At 39.5% G+C, this 14,905-nt stretch overlaps 1 protein-coding gene across 4 annotated transcripts in view; it reads left to right on the top strand.

Annotated features, from left to right (window-relative positions):
* The window catches only part of CCDC175 (coiled-coil domain containing 175), a 67,504-nt gene that overhangs the window by 52,036 nt on the left and 563 nt on the right, over positions 1-14,905 (top strand). For 3 of the 4 annotated variants that reach the window (XM_032344359.1, XM_032344360.1, XM_032344358.1), the window contains 5 exons: positions 3,092-3,244; positions 6,183-6,285; positions 10,422-10,465; positions 11,733-11,895; positions 14,543-14,689. In XM_032344359.1, the coding sequence (XP_032200250.1) occupies positions 3,092-3,244; positions 6,183-6,285; positions 10,422-10,465; positions 11,733-11,895; positions 14,543-14,634 (555 nt within the window). In that variant the 3' untranslated portion in view covers positions 14,635-14,689. The remainder of the gene's footprint in view (positions 1-3,091; positions 3,245-6,182; positions 6,286-10,421; positions 10,466-11,732; positions 11,896-14,542; positions 14,690-14,905) is intronic. The other variant, XM_032344361.1, reaches the window with a different exon arrangement.

The following is a 14,905-nucleotide window of genomic DNA, read 5'->3' as shown; positions in this document are numbered from 1 at the left end:
ATTACTGCCTATGTTTTCATCTAAGAATTTTATGGTTTCCAGTCTCACATTTAGGTCTTTAGCCCATTTTGAGTTTATCTCTGTGTATAGGGTAATAAAATTGTCCAGTTTCATTCTTTTGCATGTAGATGTGCAGTTTTCCAAGCACTATTTTTATTTTTTAAGGGAGGTGCAGGGACAGAAGAAGAGGGAGAGAGAGAATCTCAAGCAGATTCCATGTCCAACATGAAGCCCAACTTGGGGCTTGATCCTGCAGCCCTGAGATCATGACCTGAGCTCTGAAATCAAGAGTCAGATGTTTAATTGACAGAGCCACCCAGACACCCCTAAAAGCACTAAGTTTTTACCAACCCCCCAAATTTATGTATATTATGTCATACTTTACATTTTTAAAAAAATGTATCCTTTGGCTTATTTTTATAGATATAATTGATTTTATTCCTTTTGTGCTTTACCTCTATATTGGTTTTATAAGTGATTAATCTACTTTTACTAAATGTTTGCTTTTATGTGTGAATTTTTTTTCCTTTTATAGTTTTCTTACTCCTGATTATGGCAGTTTTTTTTTTTTTCCCCCACTTAAAGGATGCCCATTAACATTTCTTATTAAGTCTGATTTGCTGAATAGAATATTCTCAGTTGTAGGTTCTTTTTTCTTTCAGCACTTTGAATATGTTATGCCACTTTCTTCTGGCCCATAAAGTTTCTGCTGAAAAATCAGCTGATAGGTTTATAGGGTTTTCCTTGTATATATTATTTTCTTTTGTTGTTTTTAAAATTCTCTATCACTATGTTTTGTCATTTTAATTATTATGTGTGGACTGCCTTGCATAAATTTTGTTGGGTGCTCTCTCTGCTTCCTGGGCCAGGACGTCTTTTTCTTTTCTCAAATTAGGACAGTTTTCAGCTATTATTTTTTCAAATAAATTTTCTGCCTCCTCTGTCTCTTCTGAGATCCTTATAATGCTTATGTTACTACACTTGGTGACATCACTGAGTGCCCTTAACCTATTCTCATTTTCTATTATATTTTTTCTCTTTGCTTTTCAGCTTGGTTGCTTTCCATTACATCTGTCTTCCAGATCACTGATCTGTTCTTCTGCCTCCTCTAATCTGCTATGGATTTCCTCTAATGTATTTTTCATTGCAGTTATTGAGTTCATCTCTGCCTCGGTTTTATATTCTGTATCTCTCTATGGAATGTCTAACTGAGATCTTCCACTCATTTCTCAAGTCCAGTAAGTATCCTTATGACCATGTATTTGAGTTGCCTAACCAGCATATTGCTTATTTCTATTTCATGTGGCTCTTTTGCTGTGGTTTTATCATGTTTTTTCCTTTAGCACTTACTCCTCTGTCTCCTCATTTTGTCTAGCTCTGCTTTTCCCCCCTATGTATTATAGAAGTTAGCTACATATCTTGATCTTGAAAGTAAGTAGTGGCCTTTTGAAGAGGAGGTCCGGTAGTACCCAATGATGCAATGCTCCCTGTTCATCAGAGTCAAGCATTTCAATGGCATCTTTTTTGTGGGTTGTGTGAACCCCACTATTGTGGCTAAACCATATTTCCCTATAGTCAGGTCCATTTGCCTATGTTATGTGCACCAGACAGTGTTTGGTCCCTGTGCTGTTAAAGGGACAGTCTGGGGCTGCTGAGGGCTTGTAGTTAGGTGATGTCAGCATTCAAACCAGAAGCCCCCTATCAGCCCATCTGCTGGGGTTGCACAGAGCCATAGGACATTCTCTTTTCTTTGTCCCTGAGAGGCTTTGTTGGTCGGTGGAGCTTGCACTGAGATCAGATGCCTGCCCCCAGTCTGCTGGGGCTGCCATCTCACTGATCAGCAGGGCACTCTCACTGTGCTGCCAGCCATAAGGTTCAGCTGTTGGGACTGTGGGCACACTGGCATGTGTGGATGTCTTCTTCTCTCTCCAGGGCAGGAGTCACTTTGGAGGGATGCCTTTGGAGTATGGCCAGTTGGATTGGGCATCTCTGCAGGGGAATGCAGGGGCAGGGTACTAGTTAACAAGATAGGTGGAGAGCATTCATCCTGCTTCCTGCAAGTGTCTGGCCAGCAAGGTTGATGGGAATCAGGGAGGAAGAGAAATGGCACCCATCACCACATTTGTTCTGTAATGATCTCCTAAAAATCCTTGCCCCTCCAACATACAATCTGAGATTAGTAAATAAATTTTCCTAACTACCCCAGGCAATGTCAAACAGCTGCTTCTATGCTGTGCCTCAGCAGGATTATTTGTTTTGTTGGCTCCTTAAAGGTGAAGGCTCAGTTTTCTTTTTTTTTTTTTAAGATTTTATTTATTTATTTGACAGAGAACACAAGTAGGCAGAGAGGCAGGCAGAGAGAGAGGAGGAAGCAGGCTCCCTGCTGAGCAGAGAGCCCGATGCGGGACTCGATCCCAGGACCCTGAGGTCATGACCTGAGCCGAAGGCAGCGGCTTAACCCACTGAGCCACCCAGGCGCCCAAGGCTCAGTTTCTTATTGTCCTCCAGTTCTCCAGCTTTCCCAGAGCAAAACCTATTGATTTTTGAAGTACCAGAGTTAAGCCTTGCTGATTGTAAAGACTCGTGAATTTAAGTCCCACTAGTTTTCAAAGTTAAAATATTACAGAGACTTCTCTTTCCAGTGTGGGTCCCTCATGCCTGGGGTACCTGGCATGAGGCCTGATCTTCTGGCTTCCTGTAGTATCTTTCCTGTTTGTGGTTGTTTTCTGGGATTTGGGTTCCTAAACATGTCTCTGCCACTCCTACACATTTCAACGTGGCCCTCTCTCTATGCAAGTCCGTTCTGCTAGTCTTTGGATCACTTTCAAAGATAGTTGCACAGATATAGCTATTATCTCAGTGTGTCCATGGTTGAGATGAGCTCAGGACCCTCTTGCTCCACCATCTTCCCAGAATTGAATCAACTCTGGAGTTTTAAATATCAAGTTTTTCTAAGGGAAGGTATACATAGCCTCTGCTGATGATTCAGGAATTAATTATAACCCCTCTCTGAATGTGGTTCAGGCAATCTAAAACACCGGTGCCCTGCTTATTTAACTCTGAGATAATTGTGGGTTTTATGTTTGAGCAGGAAAAAGTGAAGCAAGAACTCAAATACTTACGAGATCAAGAAAGCCATAAGATTAAAAACCATTTTGAAACTCTAAAGAACTTAGAAAATGAAATCTATGTGCATGACTTAAAAGTAGATGCTTTGCTCCTGGAAAATGAAAAATTGAGAAAAGTAAGTTCAAGAACACTTCACTTTGCATGATGGTTTTGGTTAGTTGCCTAGACCTATAATATAGTTACATGAGAAAGGGAGACTTAAAACTTTTGAAATAAAGACTAAGTACATATAAAATAGTGCACAAATCATAAGTGAAACACTAAGTGAATACACACAGGTAACCAGCGCCCAGATCTAGAAACAAAGCATTAATAGTATCCAGATATCATCTACGTCCTTTCCTGCCACTAACCTCCCCACAAAGTAAAGTAACAGTATACTGGCTTCTAACACCAAAGACTAGTTTTGTCTGTTTTTGAACATCATATGTATGGAATATTACAGTATGTACTCTTGCTCAATATTGTGTTTGCAAAGTACGTCTTTATTATATTGAATGCAGTTATAGTTTGTTCAGCCTTGGTTCCATACATAGTATTCAAGTGTATAACTATACTACAATTTACATACTCTTGGAGGGGGGTTACAGAATTTCTAGCTGGGGCTATTATGAATAGAGTTGTCATGAACATTCTAGTACATGTGTTTTCAGGAACATATGTACATAATTCTGTGGGGTATACCCCTCAAGTGGAATCACAGAGCCATAGAAATGTGGACAATCCACTCTTGTGCACAGTGCCATCTCCCAGAGAAGTTTCAGATCACTCCTAGTAGGGTATGTGAGAACACCACTGGCTCCACATTATTGCCAAACTTTGGTTATTTATTTTTTTTCCTACTTGACCATCTGGAGAGTTTGTAGTGGTATCCCATTGTGGTTTTAGTTTGCATTTTCCTGATGATCAAATGAAGCATCTATTCATGTGTTGGTGGCCATTTGTATACATCTTTGTTTAGTACCTGTTCAAGTGTTTTGCCCATTTAAAATTTTAAGTTGTCTGTCGTTTTTGTATTGATTGTATCATTCTTTCTTTCTTTTTTTTTTTTTTTTTAAGTAAACCACAGTGACCTCAAAGTAAGGATCTGTATCAGTGTATCCCAAGTGTTTTGCATAATGGCTCACATGGAAAAGGGACTCAGGCCCGTGTTATGCTCACAGTAACCTTTAATATGGATAATATATATTATGTCCCTTTTATAGATGAGGAAATCAAGGCTCTACATTTTTAATAACTTTTAACAGCTAGAAAAAGAAAAAGTCCCTTGGCAATAAGACTCTAAGGGAAAAATCCTTTTACCTGTCTGGGTACTCTTTTTCATCAGGTCAATTGCAACAGTTATACACCAATATCATGTGTTTCTGGTAGAATTAAAATGGCATAAGTGGTACTAATGTACTTTGAAAAAGTAAATGTGCTCCAGAGTCTGGGTACCAGCATCACTAACCTGCACATGTGTAATACATCTTCTTTCTTCTAGCCCTTGCAGCAGTCTTATAAGGCATTTCGTCTACCCGTGGAAATATTCCACAAGATTATCTTCCTGTCGAGATGACAGATAATTTATTAAAATACTTGGAATTTTTATTGCTACTTTGGTAATGGATAAGCAAATGGATGACTGTGTGAAAGACTGATTCTATAAGTTCTGTTTTCTAGTTTATTGTCTATCTACTAGGTCCTGAATAATGCTGTTTATCTTATTCACTCCCCACTCTGTTCTGCTGGTTACATCCCTTCTCTCAGCAGACATTTTAAGCACCCACCGAGTCCCTAGCCTTGGGGAAGTCTCAATGAATACAGAGATGGGTAAGACACCACCCCAAGTCCTTAGGAAGCTCATCATCTAGCTAAGGAAATGAGCAAATAAATGGATAAATTAAAATTCAGTATGTTTACACATTTGAGAGTTATGGGAAACCAGACAAGTCTACAAACTGTAATCCACATTCAAAGAGGGGGCAAGAATGTCATCTTGGATGTGGCCTGCAGAGGTTTTCATGCTGGTTTACTACAAAACTAGCCAACAAGTCACACAGACTGACACAAGATCAAGGGCCCATGAGTAGACCCTATAAAATGCTTATAAACAATTCTATGTCTTCTGTGGTAGTAGATGCAATTTCTTTAAAAAAAAAACCGTTCTACAGCATTTCAAAAAATGAATTTATTTGTTTGACATACACAGAGAGAGAGAGAGAAGGAGGGAGAGATATCACAAGTAGGCAGAGAGGCAGGCAGAGAGAAAGGGGGAAGCAGACTCCCCACTGAGCAGAGAGCCCGATGAGGGGCTCGATCCCAGGACTCTGGGATCATGACCTGAGCTGAAGGCAGAGGCTTAACCCACTGAGCCACCCAAGCGCCCCCTAGGTACAATTTCTAGGATTTTTTTTTTTAAATCAGTAATTTCTAGGGACTCAGGCCCATGTTATGCTCACAGTAACCTTTAATTTCCCTCTTGAAACAGAATCAGTGCCATTTTTCTATCCAAAGCCCATGCTTTCAAAGTTCCCAGAGACTTAAGCGTTTAGTATTCCTGAGCACTGGGTGGTCAGAACAGAAAACGATGAATTTAATACCCAAACCACTACTACCACCATCACTCAACCCAGTGAAACATCCGAATGGAGTGAGCAATTCTGTGGGGTCTCCAGACTTGATAACTCCTCTCTCTGAGGTCTTATGCTGAACCCCTCCAGTCTAGAAGCATGGCTGCCTTGGTACTTTTCCTGCACACACATTTTGCAACACAGAACACTTTTTTGTTTGTGGGCACGTTGCATTTAGGCAGAATACCTTTTGATACCTTTTTGTGGCAAATTATGTTCAGAATGCCATGTTTTGTCAGGTGCTTAAATGCTTATTGAGAAGCCAGATCCTTTCTCTCCTTCACCAGAATATAGCCTGGACAAGGGCTCTTCTCGCCACTGTTACCTTTGTACTGAGAGCAGTCAGTGGCATGAAGAATCAATAGATGTGTGCCAAATGACTGCATGGATAATTTACGGTAACTAAACTGCTTAAAGCAATCATATGTCTTTCATTTCCAGTATATTGCATATATGAAGAACAAGATAGAACAGTACAGAAAAGGAGAAGATGACCTCAAGTCCACATCAAGTGAACTGTCTTGTCAATTGACAGCTCATCAGAGTAAGTAATATATCATGGGTGATCTGAACATATAAAAAATAAGTTTTTTGTTTTATTTAAATAAATTTTACTGACTTGCATACAATAAAATGAGTTCATCTAAAGTTCAATGAGTTTTAATAAATGTACATGCCACTGTAACCACTGCTACTTCAAGCAAGATGGAGAACATATTATCCCTGCAAAATTTCTCACATCCCTTTGTTGTTGGTTTCCCACTCTGCAGTGCCTGGAACCCATCTTCCCTTCCCTCATTCCTTCCCTCTCCCATTTCCTCTCCCCTTCCCTTTCCTTTCCTTTTCTCTCCCCTTCCTTCCTTTCCTCCCTCCCTCTTTCTCTTTCCTTCATTTTTCTTTTCTTTCCTTCTTCCTTCCCTTCCCTTTCCTTCCTTCTTATTCTTTCTGTCCCCTTTTCTTCTCTTTCCCTCTCTCTCTCCTTCCTTCCTCCCTTCCTTCCTTCTTTCATCTTCTTCCCTTTCTTTCTTTCCTATTTTATTTTTATTTTGAGGGATAAAAAGTGAAAGATAGCATGAGAATAGGGGGAGGAGCAGAGGGGAAAGAGGGGGGAAGAACCTCAAGCAGACTCCACACTGAGAATGGAGCCTGATGTGGGGCTCAATCTCACATCCTGAGATCATGACCTGAGCCAAAACCAAGAGTTGAAGCTTAACCATCTAATCTACCCAGGTGCCCCAATCTGCTTTTTTTTTTCCTTTTTTTTTTTCAATTTATTTATTTTCAGAAAAACAGTATTCATTATTTTTTCACCACACCCAGTGCCCGATCTGCTTTTTGTCAATAAGGATTAGAAACAAATGGAATGATGAAATACACTTATGTACCTGGATTCTTGCACTCAGCAAATTTTTAAAAATAATTTTTTAAAATTATTTTTATTATGTTGTTAGTCACCATACAGTATATCATTAGTTTTTGATGTCATCTTCTAAGATTTATTGTTTACGTATAAAACCCAGTGCTCCATGCAAGAAGTACCCTCCTTAATACCCATCACCCAGCCAACCCATCCCCCTAAGCCCCTCCCCTCTAAAACCCTCAGTTTGTTTCTTGAGTCCACAGTCTCTCATGGTTTGTCTCCCCCTCCAATTTCCCCCTTTCATTTTTCCCTTCATCCTCCTAATGTCCTCCATGCTAGTCCTTATGTTCCACAAGTGAAACCATGATAATTGACTTTCTCTGCTTGACTTATTTCACTCAGCATATTCTCCTCCAGTTCTGTCCATGTTGATAGAAAATTTGGGTATTCATCCTTTCTGATGGCTGGGTAATATTCCACTGTGTATATGGACCACATCTTTATCTATTTGTCTCAGCAAACTTTTTTTTTTAGATCCATTCATCTATCATTGCCTTGCTCCTTTTTATAGCTCTGTAGTTGTATTCCATTATGTAGATGTACTATATTTTGTTTATTCATTCACCATTTGAAGGACATTTGGATTGTTTCCAGTACTTGGTTACTACTTGGTTACATGTATTTTTGTGAATATTTGTTTTCATTTCTCTTGGGTAAATACTGAGGTGTGGAATTGCTAGTCTTATCCGACTAGCAACAGGATACTCCACTCCTCACCAACATTTAAAATTGTCAAAACACTTAACATTTAAGCCATTTTAGTAGGTATATAATGGTATTTTGTTGTGATTTTTATTTGCATTTCTCTGATGACCGATGCTATTGAGTATTTTTTCATGTGCTTTTTGACCACTTGTATATCATCCTTTATGAAATGTCTTGAATCAATTATCTATTGCAGCATAACAAATTATTACAAATCACTTACTTTGCTCCTCAATTGGTCATTTGGTGGTAGAAATCACTCATGTCTTCTCTACATGACATGAGCTGGGGCAACTTGATGGCTGGGTGTAATTCAACAGCTGGGTCTGGAGTCATCTGCAGATATATCTACTCACTCAGTGTGACTGGTGTTGCTGCTGACTCACAGCCAGAATTTCCATGTAGTGGCTTGGCCTGCTGCGTTTCAAAAGATAAGATCCCAGGTACAAGGGAAGGGGACACAGATGCCACCACTAATGGGAGGGGTGTCAATGTGATGTTGTGGGAAGAGCATGTGGGAAGGAATATATTGTGGGGCCATCTCTGGAAAAGTCTGCCCCATTTTTGTCCGTATCTTTTGCTCATTACCTTGTGTTGTGTTGTTGAGTTAAAATCTTTGTGTATTCTAGAAATGAGTCCTTTTTCAGTATGAGGCTTCTCATTTTCTTTATATTGTCCTGAAAGAGCAAAAGTTCTTCCTGTGAGTAAAGTCTAGTTTATTTATTTCATCTTTTAAGGGTAGTACGTTTTGTGTTCTAAGATATTTTCACCTAAGCCAGGTTCTCCAAGATTTTTTCCTATGTTTTCTTTTGTAAGTTTTTAGTTTCAGCTCTTATGTCTAGATCTCCAATTCAAGTTCAAATTTTTGTACAGTGTGAGGTAAGAGTTGAATTTTATGTTTTCTCTCATGTATATCCAATTGTTCTAGCACCATTTTGAAAAGCTTATCTTAGCATTGTACTACTCCAATGACGTTTTCAAAAATCAATGTTATAAGTCTGTTTCTTATTCTGACTTTATACCAATACCACACTGTCCTGATTACTTTCATGCTCAATCTGGACGTCAGGTAATGTAAGTTCTCCATGTTTCTGGTTCTCTTTTACAATGATTTTGGCTATTATAGGTCCTTTGATTTTCTTGTAAGCTTTCAAAGATAGCTTATTTGTCTATAAGTACACGCCTGCTGGGATCTTAATTGGGTTTCTATTGAATCCATAAATCAATTTGAGGAGAACTGACATCTTAACAAAATAAAATCTTCCAATCCAAGAACATAGTATACATCTCCATTTATTTGGAACTTATTTTTCACAGCAAGATTTTACAGCTTTTAGGTGTTATATTAGTGGTCCTCAAGACCGTCCTTAGGCTCAATGATCAGCTAGGATTCACCAGGCTCAAGTTGTTACACTTCTTGTCCATTATAGTGAAGGATATGGAGTAAAACTAGCAAAGGGCAAAGGCATATGAGGCAAGTGTGGAGGAAACTAGATGCAAAATTGCAAATTGCCACCTGGTGTCGTTGCACAGATGCATTGATTTCCCCAGTAATGGTACGTGACAGCGCCTGCAAAGTGGTGCCATGAAGGGGCCCCTGGACTTGGGCATCCAAGGTACTTATTAGAGGCCGTTGGTCATGAAGATGTGCAGTGCCTGTGAAAACTCAGCTACTCAAGGTGTTCATGTGTTTCTTTTATGCTATTAGGATGGTAAATTGCACCAACTCATTTTTGAATGTTAAACCAATCTCCTGAGATAAAACCTGCTTGTTCAAAAGCTATTATTGTGGGGGCGCCTGAGTGGCTCAGTGGGTTAAAGCCTCTGCTTTCGGCTCAGGTCCTGAACCCAGGTTTCTGGGATGGAGCCCCTGCATCGGGCTCTCTGCTCAGCAGGGAGCCTGCTTTCCTTCCTCTCTCTCTGCCTGCCTCTCTGCCTACTTGTGATCTCTGTCAAATAAATTTAAAAAAAAGAAAGAAAGAAAGAAAGAAAGAAAGAAAGAAAGAAAGAAAGAAAGAAAGAAAGAAAGAAAGAAAGAAAGAAAGAAAGAAAGAAAGAGCTATTATTGTATTTATATATTGCTGGGTCCAATTTGCTAATCTTTGTACAGATTTTTGTGTCTGTGTGCAAACCTGCTTTGTTTTGCTTACACTTAGGTCTGGAAAGTACCCTCCAGCAGAAAGCCAGGTGATCGTTAAGGCTTGCCTCATTTGTCACCCCTCCTTTAAGTGTCCCATTTCTGTGCTGCCCATTCTCCAGTACCTGAAAACTGGATATTAAAACATATATTCAGGGTACCTCTTTGGCTTAGTCAATAGAGCATGTGACTCTTGATCTCAAGAATGTGAGTTCAAGTCCCATACCAGGCATGAAGCCTACTAAATTTAACATATTTCCTCCTTGTTTACAGTGAGTGGACAAGTCTAATTCAGTTATTCTGTCATTTTGGGAGTGGAAATTTTTAGATAAGCAATTTTTGAAAAACAAATAGCACTACTTTCATAAAAATTTTCACATTTCTGTAACCCTTGTATTTCAAAAATCTTTTATTTTAGCGGAGTATTTGGATTTGTGGGATGACTTTCATGCTACAGTTAAGGTGAGCTTTTTTTGCCTCCATAAATATAATATTCCTAATAATAATCACCTACCTAATGTTTGTGTGTATGTGTGTACCTGTGTGCCTCCATAAGGTAGGGGGCCAGGATTGGGGGGATCGACAGTGTTGGTACACTCATCATATCTTAACATGAGTGCTCTGTATTGTTAAAAAAAAAAAAAAAATTCACCTGAGTAAATTTGAAACATCTTATTGGCTCTGTTCAATGATTCATGAATCAGGCAACATCCCAGCTAGCAGATTAAAAGGTGTTCTGAGGAGCTATACAAGAGGCTGAAGGGAGCTGGAACCTGGTAGTTATACTAAGCACAAAAAGCAGGTTGATTATTGCAAGATTAGTTTCCTTTAGGGGTGGCAGGGATTATTAGGCAGATGACCTAACTGGTGCTGATGAGGTGGTTCCTGATAGACTGGTGTAAGATTCCATTTCTGAGAGAGCCAAAACTGTAATTAAATCGATTCTGTTTGGTGACGTGAGGCTTTGCCTAGGTGACTCCATTTGGAGCTGTTGTCTTTTTAGCGGGGCCAAATGTCACTAAAATCTTAATCTTTTGGGACACTGTCTTCCTCCTCTACCAATCTGGAGGATTGGTAGAGGAATCTACACCCCACCTCCACCTGCAAACACAAATCGCACACACACTATTTTAGGACAGATTTGTCAGGTCTGAAGTCCATCTGTCCTCCATGTTTTACCTGCCCTGCTCCTCTCACCGCTTCCCCCTCCCCCGCAAAGGCTGCTAGGTGGAGTTTAAATCCTGGCTTTGCCACTCTCTTGAGTATTTAAAGTTTACATATGATTCTGGCTCAGACTTTAACCTTTTCCAGATGAGGCTACTGAGGTTCACAGTTTAAGTAACTTTGCCCAAGACCAAACAGTTAATGAACCTATGGGGATTTAAAGCTCAGATCTAGCCTGGTTCCAAAGTTTTTTCTCTTCAGCTGTAAGCCATGCCGATTATGCCCTGAAGTTCCATGCAGCTCTGAAGGTGAGCGAGCTTCTTATTCAGCCCCCATCCCTGCCAAGGTTAGAGGTAGTGAGCATTCCATTCAATTGTCTCATTTGCTAATCTGTTTTCTTCTGAGATCTTCTACAGAACTTTGTAAATGCGATATGGACATTTATTTTGCATGAGTAATACCAATTTTACATACATATTTTTGTCTTAGATATGATTCACTCAATGTTTTTATTTATTTGGTTGGAATTTATATTCACACATCCCAAAATATTATTTTTTTAAAGGAACTGGTAAGCAGTGGTGATGAGATTTTGCAAGAAATAAAAAACCTAACAACAAAGCTGAAGGAAAGAGATGAAAACATTGAACATATCAGCATTTGGCTAGAAGGGAATCTTGACGAGTTGCGTGATCTTATGGAACAGGAATCGGAAACAGACCTCCATAGTAAGTAACTTCTCAAAGCTTTGGGTAACAAAGAACCTCGTTATTTTACTGTAGCCAGTACTATCAAAAAGGCATTTAAAAAACTAACCAAATAACGTCATTATCCCTAACAATCCCTCCCCCATTTATGTCACATTCACCTAAACATTTCTCATTTGTGGGGTCGAATGTGGCAATGCAGCAGTGTTGGAGAAATGTCCAAAAGAACTATGAGAGAACCTAACTGGGGAAGAGACTTGACCCTAGTTAAGGAATGGGGAGAGGGCTCTGAAGGACCAGAAATTGAGCTGAGAGCACAAGGAAGTTTTCTGGCTTCCTTAACTCCTCTTATTTCTGTTCCTGGAGCACTGGCACTGTGTGGGCTTTGAAGGTAGGTGGGCCTAGGCTCAGATATTGGCTCTGCTTATTACGTGTTATTTAATCTCTACTCCCCAGTTTCCCTGGTTGTAAAATATGGATAGTTAACTGCAAGTTATAGAGCATCAGACCCAAATTAGGCACTCATCAGATCTCTTGAAATCTAGCACCCTCCTGTGGGAGATGATAGTCAACCGCAGCTCCTTGGATTACCTGACCATCTCTGAGCCACCTGTAATCTAGCTTTTGGATTTTCCCTGTTGAATGGCTGTGCTCGAGGATGGAACTTCTAGGGGCGCCTGAGTGGCTCAGTGGGTTAAAGCCTCTGCCTTTGGCTCAGGTCATGATCCCAGGGTCCTGGGATCGAGTCCTGCATCGGGCTCTCTGCTCCTCAAGGAGGAGAGCCTGCTTCCTCCTCTCCCTCTGCCTGCCTCTCTGCCTACTTGTGATCTTTGTCTGTCAAATAAATAAATAAAAATCTTTTAAAGGATGGAACTTCTAGAGAAGGCCTTGATCTCTTCCAGCTCAACAGCTCTTGCTTGTCCTCTTCTGGACACCATCTGTCACTGCAGCTGTGCAGATCCTGGCCCTCTCCTTCCGGAATGCTGCACCAAGCTCCAGAAGCAGATGGAGCACCTTTGAGCCTGGCAAGAGAGCAAATGCTGCAGTCACTAAGCTGAATAAGACCCGGTCCCTGAACCTCGATGTGCATACACTGAGAGAACAAACAAGGAAAGAGCATATATAAGGGATTCCTTCTAGTGAGTGGCTGTGAGAGGATAAAGAGAGGAACCTCCAAGCTTTTTTTTAGGTGTTGGGAATACATAGGGATGTCTTCCTGAGAGGGCAATAGATGTGCTCTGGCCGAGGACTGCGATAGCATGGCTGAGTGGGTATGTGCTGGGGATTCCGACTGGCACATGTGGAGGACAGGCTTATCAGAACTTAAAATGCCAGATTTATCTTGAAAATGAAGATCGTTACTTTTTGCCTTAACATTCCTTCTTGCAAATAAAAGGTAAACAAGCTAACTCTCAGTGTGTACTCCTAAATCAAATAGTAACTGAGTATAGATTATTTTTTAAGAAGTATTAAAAATAATTGTTTTAAAATTCTAGAAGTCCCCAAGTCTTATATAACAAGTTACAGATAAATAACTTGTGTATTAACCAAATATTTTCACTTGATATGTGCAGTACAGAAAACTTTTTTTAAGGTCAAGGGATATTTTAAAAGAAATACCAAATTTGTCTACATTGTCATCACCTTTTTACTATGGTGATGAGGACCTGAGAGTTGTATTTTGATCATTTAATTCTGGAAAAGAAACATTAAGGCAGAATCAAAATTTCAGTAAGGTAATTTTAAAAGTTTGCTGAAAAATTGTCAAAAGGTCTTTTGGAAAAATTAAGCATCTGAACTAAGAAGAGTTTTCTCTAGAACTAAGAAGAGTTTTCTCTAAACTCTAAGAAGAGTTTATCATACTCTCAAGAATTAGAATCACCTGTAAGAGGTTTAAAAAAATCCTTCTGCTCAGCCTGTACCCTAGGCCAATTCTAAATCTCTCGGAGTGGGACCCAGGCATGTTTTAGACCTCTCTCCAGTGGGCTCCAATGGGTTGCCACATCTTGCAAACGAACAGTTTTAGACAAATAAATAACCATGTAATTGTTAAATTTATCAGTTGACCCAAATCAAAATATTTTGACCTTTAAATTACCTATCCAGCACTGGTTAGCAAAATAATTACCATGCACTATAGCAGTGAGAGTTGTAATGCCCTATAAGGACATAAGTTAAAACTGAACAAAGCTGAGCCAGGACGAAGGTGATTTGTTTATATGTTTAATAACCACGTTTTAACAGATCATTTAGTAACATTAGCAACCACAGTTGCTATGATTTGTTCTGGTCTTGTTCTTAAAGCCAATGAAAAATGCACATACCTATTTAAGTATTCCTGAGAATCTTTGCATTTGAAGAATTATAATTACTTGCATGATTTTTCCTCTTGCACACACATTTTTCTGCTAGAATAGGAAATCAGAAAAGATAACTGTTAAAATGGCGCCATTTTAACACTTGTCCCTCCATGTGGAGGGACAGATATGGTCCTGGTAATCAGATACGTGGCTCCCTACACCTCCCTCCCCTGCCACACCACGTCCCAGATTACACAATTGTCCAGTTGAGGATTCTTTGGGAAATTTAGAATTTTAATGCACACTAATAACCACCCAAACTTGTGTGACATACACAGAATTTTTGCATTTTATTTTTACTCTTACAGAAAAGAAGAAACAAATCCGTATCAAAAAAGTCCATCCCCCGGTGGTTGAATGTACTATGAAAAACATTAACAACGAAAAGCTAACAAAATAACTTGAAGGCTACAATTGCTGTGAATTTAAAAGGCACAAACAAAACTATAAAACAAGTGAGTGCACTTTCTTTCATATTTTGCAATGGTCAATGGATGTCCTAAGTTTAACAAACCTGCATAATCCCCACTAAATAGAATCTGTAAATAACCTTCTAAACAATACAAATGGAGAAAACGGGCAGATTATTAGGTTAAGTGCCAAAAAAACCTTATTTTGCTCCCACATGGATCTCTTAAAGGGTTCCGAGCATAAAATCCACAGCACACCTA

This window comes from Mustela erminea, chromosome 5 (assembly GCF_009829155.1).
Source record: "Mustela erminea isolate mMusErm1 chromosome 5, mMusErm1.Pri, whole genome shotgun sequence".
Lineage (NCBI taxonomy): Eukaryota > Metazoa > Chordata > Mammalia > Carnivora > Mustelidae > Mustela > Mustela erminea.
The sequence above is the reverse complement of the archived record's forward strand: the minus strand, read 5'-3'. Positions and strand labels throughout refer to the sequence as shown.